We start from the raw sequence: 18,265 nt of genomic DNA, 5'->3' as shown, positions 1-18,265 counted from the left end.
CCTCCTCACCCCCTGCGTGTGGTGTGTTTTAACCATAGATAGTTTTAACAGCCAGGAGCCTTGACAGCGGCTGCGGGACAATAAACTATTGTCGATAGTTAGCCTGCTATCGGTGTATGAATGTGTGTGTGAATGGGAACAGGTCTCCCTTGCAAAAGTCTTCGGACTCAATGGGATATACCTGTATAAATAAAGGTAATATATATATATATATATATGGAAATTAATTCTCTATTTAATAAGACTACTTTTATTAAAATGTAAAGGTTTTAAAGAGAAAAACAGCAGGTTTAAACAGTTACACCAGTGCCAATCACACAGCAGACGTTAACTGACGTTGACGCTGGCCCTTATATCTGCTAAAGTAAACTTGTTTATGACTTTCACTACTGGCATAAGGCTCCGCTGTAGTTCCCTCTTATTCAATTTATTAATTCAGTGAATACAGAGGAAATCATTTTTGGTAAGACCTCAACCTGCCCACAACGATCCATAGGAGAAGAAAATACGGAGAATAAATAAATAATAAATTGTCCACCAAGTGTTGTCCCAATCTACGCCCACACACGGGCTTTCCTCTCTCTGTTATGGTAATTGCTTTAGTAGTTTTTGTCGCTCATTTCCTACATTTTCTGGTGAAAAGAGACGACCATGGACATATGAGGGAGACGACGGAAACAGGCTTTCCCTGAGTCTGTTTAAATGCTGACGTCACAGGTCCCAACCGGCGCTTTCATTGGATGATGCGCAGGCATGCAAACTCGTCACCTTTCGGTGAAATTCACCTTTTTGAAAACAAAATTGGCCACTTGTGTGATTCGTGGAGATCCGTTGAGAAAATATTTTTTGGGGGTGGGGGGGGTCCGATGGCCGGCCATGGCCGTTGCACACGGGAGTCCTTGTCGCGGCTGCTTATACATTCAATGGAGAGGCGAGCGGGCAGAGAGATGGAGAAGCGAGCGGGCAGAGAGAAGGTGCAGCGTTCTGTCCAATAGAGTCCAGCTGCAGCCCCGGGGAACGACGACACCCTGGCGTGACAACGACAACCAGGCGTGACGGTAACCGTGGTGTGACGGAAGTTATGTGACGGAAGTTATCAGAATAAAATAAATTTATAATGTATCAGAATAAAATGAACGTATTTGAATAAATAAAAAGTTGTTATATGTATCAGAATAAAATGAACGTATTTGAATAAAATGAACGTATTTATAGCTGAAATACAAAAATAACAACATATTTCGACATGTTAGTAACCATTTTTACAACCATTTTTACAGCTTAAAAAGTTGTTATTTATAGCTGAAATTAACATAATACAAAAATAACAACATATTTTGACATGTTAGTAACCATTTTTACAACCATTTTTACAGCTTAAAAAGTTGTTATTTATAGCTGAAATTAACATAATACAAAAATAACAACATATTTTGACATGTTAGTAACCATTTTTACAACCATTTTTACAGCTTAAAAAGTTGTTATATGTATCAGAATAAAATGAACGTATTTGAATAAAATGAACGTATTTATAGCTGAAATACAAAAATAACAACATATTTCGACATGTTAGTAACCATTTTTACAACCATTTTTACAGCTTAAAAAGTTGTTATTTCGAAATGTCAGGAAATGTCAGACATGTTAGTAACCATTTTTACTGTACAGCATTTTAAATGCATTAATGTCCATAGGTCTAGTTAACTAGTGCAATAGACCACGTGCAATAGAGCAGTGTGCAATAAACTCAAGCACTTTTTCTAGGTAAGGTCAGGAGGGCTCTCCATTTGAGGTCCTGGATTGGAAACTTCTCTTTTTCGCTTAAGTCTGAAGACTGGTGGAAGTAGTCCAGCCGCCATTTGTTTGGCCTCCTTTTTGAAGTGTGCAAACCTTCGGCCGTGCCTGTATAAATAAAGAGAAATTATTGTAGGAATTATACATATTTACTTATTACTTATTAATTAATATTGGGGTTGAGGTGTATATTCATATTTGAAATAAACAAAAACATACCCTTCCAGGTGGAAGTTCTCCAGCAGTACTGTGCACCACCACTTTCAGAGGACTGGCATGTCTTTCTATAATAAGGGGATATTCCAAGAATTGACAATGATAAAATGCAAGTATGAATTGTTCGATGTTGTAACCTTAAATATGTCAAAAATCCAATCCTTTTTTAAACGTATCTTTTCAATCGTCAGCTCTTTTTCATTTAATTCAATGTCTACTTACAACAGTGAAGTCAAATGGTGCCTCCATGGCAAGGTACCAGGCATACTGTGATGGAAAAATGTAATTGGTGACAACATTCACACGCGTTGTTATATCTGTTCAGTATATTTTAAGTCTGCGACTGAGTATACCATAATCATGAAGATCCCACAGTCGTTGCCACATGCCTGTGGTGGAAGTCCCTGAATCATGAAGGTAAAACATAATATTAGAAACACATATAAAAACGATATATTCCTTAAAAGTTAGACAGTAAAAAAGGCATGTACCTCGATATCATATCCAGTTTTCTCCACCCAAGTTCCTGGAACAAGCTGCTCTGCGAGATCGCTGTAATGTATTGGTTTACAAAGTATCTATTAAATTACTGCAGCCTTTACAAAGAGATTAGCTTGATGTGATTTTCAGCGATCTCACATGTCACCATGTAAAATATTGTTGTGGCCATTGTATGTCATACATGAACACATTACACTGGCTTCCAATGGTATCTTAAGAGTGAATGATAACTTTTGAAAACACTTTGCATATATTTCAGATCTGATGACATGTGATGAGCACCTGACTACGTGACTAGAATTTTTGACAAGTCAGGGGAACGTGACTGCCTTTACAGATGACTTAAACATAGGCTCGTCAGGGGAACGTGACTGCCTTTACAGATGACTTAAACATAGGCTCGTCAGGGGAACGTGGCTGCCTTTAGAAATGTCTTAAACATAGGCTCGTCAGGGGAACGTGACTGCCTTTAGAAAAATCAATACATGCAACATTATTTTCTGAAGAATTTACAACAAAGGCACAGAGTGCTATTAAATAATGGCAACTAGTAATTAATGTATTTTCTTATTCCATCTATGTCAGTGCCAAAACAGGAATTTAATCCAAGTTGTAAATTTCACAGAAAAGTTAGTCAAGGGAACTTCATTGACTTGTGAACACCCAGAGTCCCAACTAAATTGCCTTATAATATTGTGATAACCGTCGTGTCCAAAGCCCTGTTCTTTCCTGTGATACATTGAGTCAATGTACAGAACTTCTTTCTGTACAGGCTTTATAACCTAGAAGACAAATTCAGGCAGATTACAGACAATGTAACTTGGACAATCAAAGTCATTGACACAACAATCAAATCAGTCAAAGGTGTTAGTGTAGTACAATAACTGATAGTACTATGTACATTAAATGAATCACTGACTTATACTTAAGGAACTAGTGAGTGGTGGTTTAGTGGGTCTTGGTATGCCCACAAATCTAGTGGGTCTATAACTAACCCTGGAACCCCACCACTAGAGTTCCCTTATTGAATAGTAAATCATTTAACCCTAAATTGGGGTAGGGGAAGCTGTCCCTTTAATCTCACTGCAAGTCACTTGGAAAAGGGTGTCTGCAAAGCACAACAAATCAAACTTACACACAGAGAAAAGTGTCCGGGAACCCAAATAGGAATGATAATGGCATCCTTTCCATTAGAGTCAACCTATAGAAAAAACACAATTAACATTGTTAATTTCCTGTTAACCTTTGTTCCTTTCTTTTTGTTTTAGCAAACATGTAGTAAAATGTACTCACAGGAAGTGTGACGGCAGGGTCACAGCCAAGTGGTGGGAGCCATGTTGGGGGTATATGTAGGTTCACAATGTGAACTGATTTTCCCTGTCAAAAGAATTTAAACACTGTAATGTGAGTAGAAAATGTTTTTATGCATATTTATGTCCATGCAAAACTTACCTGCATCTGTGTCATCTCCTGTACAAGCTGCAAGCATGCATTTCCAGCCTGCATATAGAAGTTCTTTCAAAGGTTTTTTTATTAAATCACAAAGTACTATCATGCAGCTGCAATACAATGGATTATTAATTTTTTTCACCCTTTTTTCCCTCCCGCACATACCCCACCCATATCCCACCCAATCACAAACAGTCCTGCATCAGAAACACAAACACACACAAGAAACAAAAACAAACAACCAATATAAAAAAAAATATATATATATATATATATATATATATATATATATATATATATATATATATATATATATATATATATATATATATATATATATATATATATATTATTAAAGAAGAAAAAAAAAATAAAAAAAAAATAAAAAAAATAAAAATATATATATCAAATAAAAAAGGGGAGGGGGTAGCTACTCCTCAACCATTGTGGTCAGCTTCTCATAGTAGTCCAGGAAGGGGCGCCACATTCTATAAAATTTAGTCTCAGATTCATGGGCAATGCAACGAATTTTCTCCAGATTCATACATGACATAATGTCTCTAAGCCAATGAGAGTGGGAGGGAGGGGCAGGATCTTTCCATTTGAACAAGATAGCTCTACGAGCAAGCAAAGAGATAAAGGCCAGTACCTTTAGCTTCACCTTAGGCAAGCCTGAATTGGGAGCTATGCCAAAAATAGCAGTAAAAGGGTTCGGCTCGATTTGATGTTGAAGTACTTCAGACATAGTTTGAAAAACTGATGTCCAGAACCCACTCAAGGTGGGACATAGCCAGTACATGTGAAAGAGTGATGCCGGTGCGCTCTTACAGCTATCACAGGTCGGGTCTACATCGGGGAACATACGAGCTAGTTTAGTTTTAGATATGTGGATACGATGTACTACTTTAAATTGCACAAGAGCGTGTCGGGCGCACATGGAGGTAGAGTGTATCCGATCCAGGACTGAATCCCACATGTGATCTGTGAAGGCAGAACCTAGGTCCTGCTCCCACAGGGTTCTTATAGCTGCTAATGAGGGGCTATGCAACTTCGAAATAAGGTTGAAAAACACAGAAATTGAGCCTTTTAATGTGGGGTTTACAGAAAAAAACAAATCGACATGATTGGCTGGCGGTTTGTGAGGGAATTGGGGAATTAACTTCTGCGTAAAATTCCTGATTTGCAGATATCGGAAAAAATTAGTCTTTTCTATACCAAAATTTGTTGTCAATTGAGAAAAACTAACAAATAGATCATTAATAAATAAATCACCGATACATTTTAAGCCTTTTTTATGCCAGATCTTGAATGCGCCATCCACAGTCGAGGGAGTAAACAAATGATTAGCTGCAATTGGACTGAAAAGTGAAAAATTCTGCATTCCAAAATTCTTCCTAAATTGGGTCCAAATTCGAAGGGAGTGCTTAATCACAGGACTACTGTTGGGAATAGCCGAAGAGAGTGGAAGTGCGGCGCTTAAGAGGGCAGATAGAGACAATGGGCTAATAGCGCTGGACTCCATTGTTACCCAGACTGGGGCTGAGTCGTCAAGGTGAAAATGCACCCAATACATTAGAGAACGGATATTAGCCGCCCAGTAATAGTATAGCCTGCATATAGAAGTTGATAAAAAATTGTATGACCCTTTTACACATCAAATGTTTTACAGTCAAGGTAGATAATATCATGAACTTAAAAAATAATGTTGTACTGTCAGATTTCATAAAATTATAATTAAAAGTAATTCGACAAAATGGCCGACCACTGAATCCAAATCCTTCTGCAGTCCTAAAGTTAGGAAATTCTCCCTGGTGAGGCAAGTTTGACCATCTTTGATGATCAGCTCATTGTGTGGTCGTTTTGCATCAAGAACATAGTCCATCTATGATAGAGAGAAAGAAAAATAATGAGTAATTCCCCTGTTCTTATATTTCAAAATCAGTAAATCAATCATGTTATCAACACACCAGTTGCTTTTGCATCGGGTGGTGTCCTGATGTCCAACAGACTCTACATGGTCTCAGGTTGCAGGTCTGAGTTAAGGCCTCACAATGCTCTCCACAACCAAGGCCGTCTTTACCATCTCCTGCAAGATTTTTACATTTTACAGTACAGAAAATAGTCACTGTGCATCTTCAGAAAACTAGCACAAAAAACACAATACCTTGGGATTCATGTTCAGATTGCTACTTCTTTGGTTCCGACTGCGACATTTTTTGGGCTCAAATATAGACATCATGATTAGAATAGTATATAAAGCTTTGTCATTGATCAAATACTGTCATCATTAATTGATATACATTTTTTTTTAAATGTTATAATGCATTTTGCTCTACACACCTAGCACTGTCTGGCCATCGGCATTCAGCAACACTTATTTGCCAAAGGTCTTTTTAATGTTTGCAATGGTGTTCTTATTATGCCTCTCATTCCGGTGGTGAAGAATGTTTCTCAGCAGGAAGATGTTGGTGGATGGCGAAGCCACATTAAGAAAATAATTGCATTTCCTCATCTGCGAGAAGAACTGCTCCACCACTTGCGTATTTATCTGACCAGACAGCTCAGGGACCAGACCGACACGTCTAAGTACATTTTTGGGGTCTTTCGAGTTTTTCTCGTGGAAAATGTCACTCAGTGCGTAGTGCTCGGATGAGCCAGTCAGTGGGTGGGAATTTTCATCCGGTGGGTTTTTCTTTTCGGTTAACCATTTAAGGTTAACCTTGAGAGTCCCTTCCTCTGCCAATTTAATGTTCTCAGTGGTTGGAGCTGCCAGTCTTCCCTCATGTGGAGTGAAGGTTATAGTTTCTGGTACCCTGAGGTTCATGTGCCTTGCCAGCCCACTCGCAAAATCATAAATGACAATATTAGGCATGTGTGCCCAGGACAGCAAGAGGTCTGCATAATCCCTGGGGCTTTCAGCCCTTAGGAGAAACTTGACACTGTACACAATGCCACACGGACAAAGTATTGCTGCCCAACCACCTACAGAGTAAAGGGGTTGGGTTTAGTTAGAAGAAAAAAAAATGGGTAGGGACAGTAGTAGCGATTTGTATCAAAAAGATTGGAATACACAAACCTGATGCACCCCAGATTTTCTGGAACATTTTGTCAAAGGAGGCCCGCGTATTCATCTCATCCTTTAACCTAAGGATGAGGTCCATCCTTGACCCTTCAGAGTCAAGTCCACACTCCTTGCAGATTTTTCTGACCACCTCTACCTATATAAGAAATAACTTGTTAAGTTGTGTCTTCTGCTTACATTTCATTTTAGAAAGCGGTTGATTTTAAAACCACACACAGCAAATACCTTTTGATTGAGGAGCTCATTCAAGAGATGGTCTTTGGTGACTGTAAGTTCCTTCAGTTCTGCTGGAGCCTTGGATGTGTGAATTTTCTGGTATTCTGTGTTAAACACTACATCGGACTTTCTGGTTTTTCCACCAATCCACGGTGCCCAACAGTGATAGGATGGGGGAACCTTGTATGGATTCATTCTGTTACCTGAACAAGAAATGAACAAGACATTTATGTACCGGTATGCAAAAGAGTGAATACAGTATATTCTACCCCAAAACAATATTATTTTCTTATGAAATGTTCAGATTTTTTTTTTTTAAATCTAGAAAATGTATAAGATAGTCTGACAATGTTTCTTGAAATGAAGAAATATTTTAACAAACAATTATCTAAATTTTCTGCTCATAATCTTTTGTTCACATTCACAAAGGAAAATACAAACTCTGCACATCAGTTCAGAGCAATAGTCAAAGATTGATTTCTAAAAAAAAATTTGGGATTACTTGTTAGAAAGCCGCGGGCTATGAGTTCATTGGACACCGATTTCCAGAAGTCCTCCATATTGACCTCCCCTCTGTAGTCCTCAGGGACACTTTTGAGGTCACTCACTGCGATTAATTTCAGTAATAACATGATCACAAGTGCATAACTGTGAGACTGACAATGTGGACATAAAAAATATATTTGAATTTAATGCAAAAAATGTTTTACCTGTCAGCTGGAAAACGCCCTTCTTATGAAGGTCCATAACCACAGTGGGGGGATGGTCACCGCAACAAATACAGCTGAAACTATAGCTGTGACTGGACATCGCTTCAAAATGAAGGTACCCATGCATGATGCTGTCAGCTGGAGGGAACTTTGTCTCTGTCAGTTGCTCCAGGGACTGGACAGTGCTCCCAACAGCTTGATTAGTCTGAAATTAAGAGCATGAAATTCTAAACAATTTTAGTCAAAAGTGAATTTAAAATAGCTGGTATAAACATAAAAATGCTAACCTGGAGCTGGGACCTCAAATAGAGACAGAAATGCAGTCCAAGGAGTAGATGGTCATTAAAGTTATGGACCCCATCCTTGAACTCCTGGTACCTGTAGAGCATGCCACAGTCCTCGCATTTCTTGCAAAATGTGGAAACATCTGGGGATACGAAATAGAGAGCATTAGCCAAGATAAGTTGACCACATGCATTACTTCCTTGTTTGCCACAAATGTGTAAATAATTGAAGCCGTACCATTCACAACACCATCAATGGTGAGTATTTTGGCCCTTGCCGTTATCAGTATTGCATCACTGAGAGGAACTGTTCCAGGGCAGATGGTGCAGAAACTCTCCTCTGGAAAAAAGCATCGGGGGTAGTCGCTCATTTGTTTTCTCAGTGTATCTGGCAGTTCTGCCGGAATACACTTGTTTTTTGAAATGTAATCAACTACTTTTTTCAGGTCTTCTCCCTCTGGTGGATAGGTTTTGACCTCCTCCGCCCTGTTTGCCAGAGTGACAGTTTCCGTGATGTGTTGGTCCCCAGGGATGTATTCACTTGACCGGACTTTTTTAAAAGCATTAGGAAACTCCTGATGAAAGTGCCACTGTGCTATGTACTTGTGTGGACATGACCGTCGTGTTTTGTTGCACTGGCAGTGCCAGGTGTTCAACTTCTTGTCATAGTGAACCATTACACGTTGAAGCCGGCTATAATAAGCCACAGATGGCTCAAACACAGACACACACAGATTTGGTGACATGAGAGATGTCGTCACAGTGAATGGGATGTTCCTCTCCTGGGCTACATTTTTTCGCTGCAGACACTCTTTTTTCTTTTCTTCTCCAAACCACTTCTGTGCGACCAGCTGGTCCAATACATCCTCTTTAAGAACGGTCTCAGATGCTATAGCAGTGCAGAACTCAGTAGATTTCAGGTGGACACATCGAAAATTTGGAATACGACTTCGGTTTGCAATCTGTGCATTTGTTTGACAATGGATGGACTCACATCTGACATGGGTTTGACCCCATGTCTTCTGTATAACATGTAGGGGGACACTTGATCCTTTTGATGTTTTGACAACACCATACAGACCATTGTTGGGATCTAATAATTCACAGCGTAAACTGGATGCTGATGTTATTTCAAGTGGATGTTCCGTATGTTTTCTGTGAATGTGACGTTTCAATTTTTTTTTGTTGATTGATAATCCACAATGGAGGCAATTAACTAATATCAATTTGGTCTTTCTCACTTTGGCTAAATTCTTTGTTTGCTTGACAAAGGACGTTTTGACCTCTGTGGAGTCTTCCTTCTCACAGGACGGCTTGACATGTGTGGCTGTCACACTAGTGATGTCCACTATGGTTGGTTTGATTTCTTCAATGTTGATACCTTCTTCATTGGATGCGGTTGTGAGGATACCATTGCCACCCTGCTCCACCACTTTCTCAGCACAAATAGGAAGATGAGCTAATAACCTTTCTCTCCTGGAAAATAGCTTTTGGCAGGAGGGACAGTGGAAATGAGCAATCTTGTTGCAATTAAGATTGCATTTGAAGATTGTGTACTCTGGAAAGGAAAAAAATTCAAATGTCAAACAGAAAAGTATTCGTTTCCACATGTTGGTGCACTACTGAAAGTTACAGTGACTAAATGTTTCTCAGTGGTCAAATAATACAACAGGGAATACCCTTGTGCTTCACGGCCTTTCTCTTGTGTGCCTCGAGATGTTTCAGGACCCTGGACTTCTTAGCTGGCTGAAAAATCTTAGGACTGCAGAATGGGCAATGGATGCTCTCGCAGCAGTCTGTGCATTTCTGCAGGGGAGGGGTGATACCAGTCACCTGAATGGTGATGTGCCTGTTGATAGACTGGAATAACAGAGATTAGTACAGTAAAGTTGGGCAAGAAAATAAAAGTTACTATAAATATAATAAAATACGACCTAACCTGATATAGCGAAGTTTATCTTCTCATTAAATGTATCCATATTTCAAAGTGAACTGGTTTTGTGTGGAATGGGTCTTTGTGCAGGCATGAATGCTTTAGTTTAAGATAAATGCACAATAGGATAAACCACTATAGGGGACCTATTTATTCATATTATATTTTTTTTATAATAATTCATGGTTAAAAAGCTAAAAATTCACAAGTTGATCACTATTGAATTACAGTAAAATGTCACAGTTGGTTGTGACATTCGTTATGGCCATAATAAGATTGAATTACTTATAATAGTAGGCTAATAGCCTTGTTTTTATACAGACTGGGTTTTAGTAGCCTATGTTCCCCGCGAGAAACAGACACTTGTCTGCTGGCTCCGATGGCCAGTTCTGTCATCCTGACAGTTTTGCTAAATTGTGTTGCTGACTGTAGTATCACATTGGTGATTACGGATAACACTAATAAACCACATCACGGCTTTAACATGAATATTACTCAATATATGAATAATTATTATGAACAGGTTAACTCTCACACTTCCATGAACGAAGTGCAGCTGGATACTGTTGGCTAATTTTTCAAAAAAGGGCGCGGTATTATAATATTATTAGGCTATATCCGAATTTAGCGAAAAGTAAATAAACCACGGCACGGCTTTAACATGAATATTACTCAATACATTAAGTACATTGACATTCTCACTTACTTCCATGATTGATCTTTGGTTTCTGATAGCGATGTGTAAAAAAATCACTTCCGTCACACGACGGTTACTTCCGTCACGCCTGGGTGTTATGTCACGCCAGGGTGTCGTTCTCCGGGGCTGCAGCTAGACCCTACTCGTTCTGTCAGGCGGCACAACAAGCGGGCGCACTCCCTTTGAACTTTCGCTTCCGTGCTGCTCGTCAAACGCATGCGCGCGCTCGTGGGATCCTCCGCCCGTCACTTCACACGGGGAGCCCAACGCGAAGCCGCGCGGCCAGCTGACAGCGCGAGCGGAAAGTCGCCTACCATCTGAAACGGCCGAGCGCGAGCCCAGAGACGAGAATTTTTCGCCAGTTGTGTTGATACATTGTATTGATATAGCCGAAAGAAGTCCCGACGGAGTCGACTGGAAAGCCCAAAAAATACATGACTGAAGTAAGAGTACAAATTAGAGGAAAAAAAAAAGTTACATTCTGTTAACGTTAGTAGGCCTACATGTAGTCTATAGATAATTAGCCAGACATTCAGTCAGTGACAGACAGTTCCAACAATACCAAGGCAAAGAAACCGAACAGCTGATTTTTATACCATAAGGAGGCAGAAAATAATTCAAAAATGTTGCGCCAACTAATGCATTCTCAATGGAGAGGCGAGCGGGGCTGGGCAGAGAGAAAGCGCAGCGGGCAGGGGCGGTCTCAACGATCTCGGGGCCCGTTTCAAGACCCAGTGTGGGGCCCACACTTTTTTTTTTTTTAATAAATAATGCTTGTGCATGCTCCCCGCGCAAATAGAAAAAAAGATTGTGGAAACCATTTGGTTCATATACGGATTATAAGATAATGGGCCCAGAATGCCCCCCCCCTCCCCCTGCCCCACTCCTCCCTATCCCTATTCAACAGATGGATAGCTACTTTTTATGAACAGTATATTTACACATAGAAAGCTTATTACTGTATGTGTGAGGGGGCCTTCAAGGCCCCTCATGAAGCCCCTAAGACAGAGCTAATAATGCTTTAGTTTTGCACTTGCTTTTTTATTATTCACCTACTAGTTGAGGGGCCCATGATGATTTATTTCCTTATTTTAGGTGATTCCTTTTTGGACCCTGTTATTGACATGAGTGACTGAGCTCTTTGACAATGCGACATGTAAAGTTACTATCAGTATTTCTGGCTTAGGGCCCCCCTGAGCCCTTGGGCCTGGTTGCATGCAATTTTCTTCTCAAAGTGCACCAGATTGATGAATTTTACTTTAAAAGGTTGCATTTTTTTCTTCCGGGGGAGCATTCCCCCGGACTCCCCTACAAGGTACAGGGTTCCCACCTCAGTCTCCTTATACATCCTACTGTAAAAAGCACTGTAGGTGTTTATGGTTATTATAGGTCATTAGACTGGTCAGTCTGAACTGGTAGCCTAATAATGGCCGATCCCTCCGCCCCAAACATCAAGTGTCCCTTTTTTTCTTAAATCCAAGGTGGCAACCCTAGTGCCTACTCGGTTTATGTGAATCACTTTTTAAATAAATTCACAGAGTTTGCCAACCGTTGTTTTACAGCCATTTGCATTGATTTATGCGCATGCTGGTTAACGGCCGCGGTTGGCGGATTGTCACTGCAGATTAACATCCAGACCCCCCTACCGGTGTTTGTTTTCGGACTTCTCACCTTTTTCATGGCTTATGAGTTTGCATGCCTGGATGCGACAATGTTGTCCCTCCCACCTTCTACGGATACAACTCTGTTCTACAGGTACAAAATACTTTTGCACCAAATATACCAGCTGGACGTGGTGCAAATCTACCTGCACAAAACCCACTGCTGAGACTTGCAGGAGCAGATTCGAGCAGAGAAAACCCTCAGTTTAGACTTGTAGGAACAGATTCGAGCAGTTGTATCGATGGATTTGTGCTCGCTCATTAAAATGCTGTGCTCGATATAATTTTATTTGTGAGGACATTTTTCACAGATGTGCAACTTCTGATGCGTTAGTTCACATTTGGGTTTACGAATGCACAAATTTTGGGCATGTTCTCACATTATGAAACACGGGTGTGCAAATGTGTTTTGCACCAAATGTGCTGCAATGATTGTAGCAAAAGTGTCAAGCGCATGACTCTTTGAAGTTCCGATGCACAGGATAGGATTTGTGCACCCGTAACAACGATTTGTGAACTCGTAGCCCCTATTTTGTGTCCACAATGGTAGAAAAAATATTTACGACTTCAAATTTACTGTTACACATTTGTGACTTTAGAGTACGCATGCAAAACAAATATTTACGACTTCAAATCTACTGTTACACATTTGTGACTTCAGTTTACGCATTCAAAATCTGCAGTTACATGTGCTAAAGACTTATGCACCACATATACCTTCATATTTTTCCTGCATAGAAAAATGTTTGGAGCCCCCCCAAAGAGATTTTAGCCGACGCCAAACGAAAATCCTCAGCGTTAAAGTGATTTTTTTTTTTTTATAAATAAATATCTACTTTAAAACTGCTCCAGATGTGTATCCATTTCGGCCTCATTCAACTCATATTACTTGCAATCTCAATTGAAAAAAAAAATCACTTCATTTGACATGTTAACAACAACATTTTGGCTTTATATCCATGAGTAATTTTTAAATTTGTCTGCAATTTCCCGCAAGTCCGTGATCGCCATAGTAACGGCAGCGTCGGACAGTGAGTGACAGGCTGATTACAGGGAACTCAGACCCACAGAACTTTTGGATTCCATCGGATTACCGGTAGGCCTACATCAGGTTTGAGGTAAGTTTCCAATAAAAAACTTTTGGCGTGTATAAATATAGCCTATGGTAGAAATCAGGTCGGATCTAATGGCCAACATCTCTGAATCAGCTGTAAATGGACAGCTAACAGCTGTTAATTGTGATGTTTGACACGCACATACGTGCTTACACACGTGCACAACAGGTTTTCTTATTTTAAAAAAATAAAAAAATAAAGAAATATATATTTAAAGCCCTTCCTATATAGGCTTTTTTTAAACTATAGTGTAGGCCAGGGGTGGCCAACCAGTCATAGACAAAGAGCCACATTTTTTACTGTGTTACTGCAAAGAGCCACATCGTACACACGGGTACACACAGTGGCGATTCCAGGAAATTTTGACTGGGGGTGGCCAAGGTGGGCCACAGAGTTAGTGTGGGGTGGCCATCGCACCCCTGAATGAATAGCATGTCATGTGATATGCTGTACAACCAATTCAAAGATGATTTATAATCCCAAATGCCCAAATCATGTTAGTATCCATTGTAATGTTTGTCAGAAAACTAAACCCCTGAAGGCGGGTCTGGGGGCATCCCCCCCCCAGAAGATTTTTTTGTGTTTTTAACATGTAATCTAAGCATTCTGGTGCATTCTCGCGAAGATAATAAAGGAAAAAGTCAATATTTATTTCAGCTCAGATGAATAGTAAAATTAGCAAGACAACATAACTTGCTAGCAGCCAGATGCCTAACAACTGGACAGAGGGACGGATGACCACTAGCTTTTGACCAAATATCTTGCTAAAAAAATAAACCTTTATTTATGAAAGTCTGCCCTTGCTAAGAACATGTTACACTCGCTAACTACAAACTTAAATTTTTTTATTCAGATTTCAAAAATCTGCTGGGGGACACGTGCCTATACACATGCATGGGTGGCACGCATGTCACAAGCACACTTATGCTGTTTTCAAGACCTTTGCTGACCAGAGACCAGTTCTAGTGGCCACAGTCCTACCATTAATTTAGTAATTGAAAACTGATCTCATATCAGTGGATTGGAGTGTTTGTGTGATGAACTTGGCAACTACCTATCAAAAAAAGTTAAGAAAAAAAAATACATATCATCTCTGAACTAGGATACATATCAGGAAAAAAATTTAATAAAAAAAATAAAATAAAAATAAAAAATAACATTTGAACTGGGGGGGGGGGGGGGGGGCACTGGGGTGGCCAGTAAGATTTTAGGGGGGGGAGGGCGTTTTTATTTTCGCGGGGAGCTTGCACATGCATGCACAAGCATTATTTATTAAAAAAATAAATAAAAACAGGGGGCCCTACACTAGGACTTGAAACGGGCCCCCAGATCGTTAAGGCCGCCCCTGTGATAATGACAGGACTGGACTAAAGACGACAGGGCAGTCATTTTCAACAATGAACATTGTGTGCACTGCCTCACACACACACTCTCAGTTCAACCAAGTCCACAAACAAAAATATAACAATTTAAAATAGCGTTTTTCTCTTACTATGTATGTTGCTTTGTGGGACTTACTTTTAGCATGGAGAGAGCTGAAGTGGCGCTGAAGATTTGAAGCCTTGAAATGCGCAAATGACACCTGGCATATAAGGCAGAATGGCTTGGCATACCGTTCAACCAAAAATATGAACTCTCCCACTCTGTTTTGGAGCGAACTTGACACAAATAGTTTACTCACGGAAAACCTCCCTCCAAGCTGAGCGGGCAGTTTTATGTTGCGTCCGCACCAAACGTTTGCGAACGTTATGTTGCGTCCTCTATTAAACATTTGCGAACAGGCATACACATTAATAAAATAAAAAATTAAATAATAGACAACATGTAAAACGAACGTAAGAGCCGCATGAAACGTTTGCGAACATGCACACACATAGGCCCACACAAAAAAAAAAGTATAAAAAAAAATAAAAAAATAAAAAAATTATAATCACATAATTTGATATGAACTGAAGAGCCGCACGAAGCTGGGCAAAGGGCCGCATGCGGCTCGCGAGCCGCGGGTTGGCCACCCCTGGTGTAGGCTATATGGTCCCCTGGCATTTAGCCCATATGCTTAGGCTACTGTAACAATCAATGAATAATGGTGTCAATGAATAGTTTGGTGTCTTCTTTACAGCTTGGATCATGAAGAGAACTACTATTGTCGTGACTTATTTAGGTGTTTATTAAAATAATCACGCAAAATCAAATTGTTATTTTCTAAATGTAAACGGATAAAACTAACAAATAACTCAAATAACCATACCAAATTCATCTTGAATATTAAACCATAAATCAAATATAATATTAAACCAAAAATGGCTCTAACATACCAGCCCCTAATTGCTTATTACATAGCAATTACCAAAATTATACATCATGGAGCCATTATAAACAAGTATAGGACATCTGTCCCATGCAAATTGCATACTTTAGTCCAGTGCTTCTCAATTACTTTCTGTCATGCCCCCCCTAGGAGACTGAAATTTTTTCGCGACCCCCCTAAATTGAAATACTATTGAGAACCTGCTAATATTTATTTATTTATCTGTATAAGAGTTATATATGAGTTTGAGTTGCTAGCACCAGCATTCTGCATACAATCACCTTATTATTAAAATAGATTAATAACATTTGCTGACATCTGCAACATCTTAAAACAATTTCCAAGTTTATTAACTCAATTTGTAACATTTAAACAAGACCGTTCAGTCTGTGTGAATCTCAAAACACAGAAACAAGAGCAACTGATTCTCTGGGGTTTTCATTTAATTAATGACATTTTTAAACAGTAAACATTGGTCACTTGTCAGTCAGCTTCATCAGCTTATTCCCTTTCAAAAATATATATGACTTAAATAAAAATAAAATGAAATAAACATTACTCTTTGTGTGCAACATTTGCAACAATATTTAATGTACAATTTGCATACTTTCCCTGAACATAACACAAGACATTAAAAAAGCCTTGAACCCTGAACTATTTGAAACTGGCAGCTACATCAGTTTGAGCTTTTTTAATATAACTAAATTCACCTTCACAATTATTTTGAACTTATTTCCCTATTTGTCTGTTTTATATGAACACATTCTGCTTATAATACACAAAAATACAATTTGCTCTGTATTTTAGTGGCTGCAGTGAGCCCTCTTTGCAGTGCACATCATTCCAAATCTGGGCTTCAAACTTGATACTGCTACTCTTAACTCTTGCTCAATGTTAAGCTGGGACCTGTACTTTGTCTTGAGTGCAGCAACAGTGGAAAAGCCCATCTCACACAGATAGGATGTGGCAAAGGGTAGTAAGATGTTGACAGCCTTCTGTCCAATGAGTGGATACTCCCTTTCCACACCCAGCCAGTACTCACTCAGTGTCTGCGATGCAAACTTCAGCCTCAGGGTGGAGTCACAAGACATGTCGATCAGCTGGTCCTCTTCTGCAGAGCTGAATTCAACAGGAGCTGTCGCGCTGAATGGATCCCTCACCCAGTCATACTGAGAGCTGTCACCAGGGAAGTATTTTTTAAAGAATCCATTTAGGGATGAGATGTGTTGCCTCAGACATGGAATCACTGTGGTCACATCACAGTCATTAAGTCCAGCAAACTCACTCATGTTCTCAAATGGAGAAGTATTTCCCTGGTCAAGTCGCTTGCCCCACGTCTCCAGCTTGCGAGTGAAGGCACTGATTTTGTCTGTGAGGTCTGGGAGGTGTTTGTCTCTGCCTTGAAGTTGTAAGTTTAGCTCATTTAGCTTTCCAAAAATGTCACTCAGGTAGGCCAGTTTCAGCAGAAAGTCTTCTTCACCGAACTTGTTTTCCCCTTGATACGTGCGCTCCTGCTCCAAAAAAACCCTGATTTCATCTCTGAGCTCATACACTCGTGACAAAACTTTGCCTCGCGACAGCCACCGTGCTTCGCAGTGAAATAGAACAGCTTTGTGGTCTGCACCCATGTCTTCACAGAGAGCAGAGAAGAGTCGTGCTTTCAGTGGTCTTGTTTTGATGAAGTTTACAACGCTGATGACGTGCGTTAAAACCTCATTTAGTTCGGGGCTGAGCTGCCGGGACGCAAGTGCCTCCCTGTGAATGACACAGTGTGTCCACTTCGCATTCGGCGATTCCCGCCTGATGAGGGCTTGCAGCCCGTTCCGCGTTCCCGCCATGGCCTGCGCTCCATCACTGCACACTCCGACACAGTTCTCCCACTTGAGCCCGTTCTCATTTAGGTGCTCATCCAGCAGCTTGAAGAGCTCATCAGCTGTTGCTCTTGTTCGTACATATTTACAAAAGAGCAGGTCTTCATGCATTGACCCTGACATGTCAAAACGGACATAAGCAATAAACAAACAGTCCCTATTGCTGTCAGTGGCTTCGTCCATTTGTATGGCAAAACGTTTGTCTGTTAGATGTTCTGTGAGTTGTTCTTGGAGGTCGTGTGAAATGTCAGATATACGTCTCCCAATCGTGTCATTGGAAAGAGGGATAGTTTTCAGTGTCTCAGCACTTTTCTCACCCAGCATGATTGTGACCATGTCCAATGCTGCCGGGAGTATAAGCTCCTCTGCGACCGTGTGAGGTTTTTTGCACCTTGCGATGTGGTAGGCAACTTTGTAAGAGGCTA

General features: G+C 40.1%; 1 protein-coding gene across 1 annotated transcript; it reads right to left on the bottom strand.

Moving 5' to 3' along the window:
• Nucleotides 1-16,772: 16,772 nt before the first annotated feature.
• Nucleotides 16,773-17,951, bottom strand: LOC307256060 (zinc finger BED domain-containing protein 5-like; the record flags this gene model as incomplete). Its single annotated transcript, XM_080034926.1, has 1 exon — nucleotides 16,773-17,951. One exon carries the CDS (start codon nucleotides 17,949-17,951, stop codon nucleotides 16,773-16,775), a length of 1,179 nt encoding a protein of 392 aa, XP_079891052.1.
• Between the last annotated feature and the right edge of the window lie 314 nt (nucleotides 17,952-18,265).

This window comes from Ammodytes marinus, assembly GCF_949987685.1.
Source record: "Ammodytes marinus genome assembly, chromosome: 9".
Lineage (NCBI taxonomy): Eukaryota > Metazoa > Chordata > Actinopteri > Uranoscopiformes > Ammodytidae > Ammodytes > Ammodytes marinus.
Note: the sequence above shows the minus strand (reverse complement) of the source record. Positions and strands in the feature narration are given on the sequence as shown.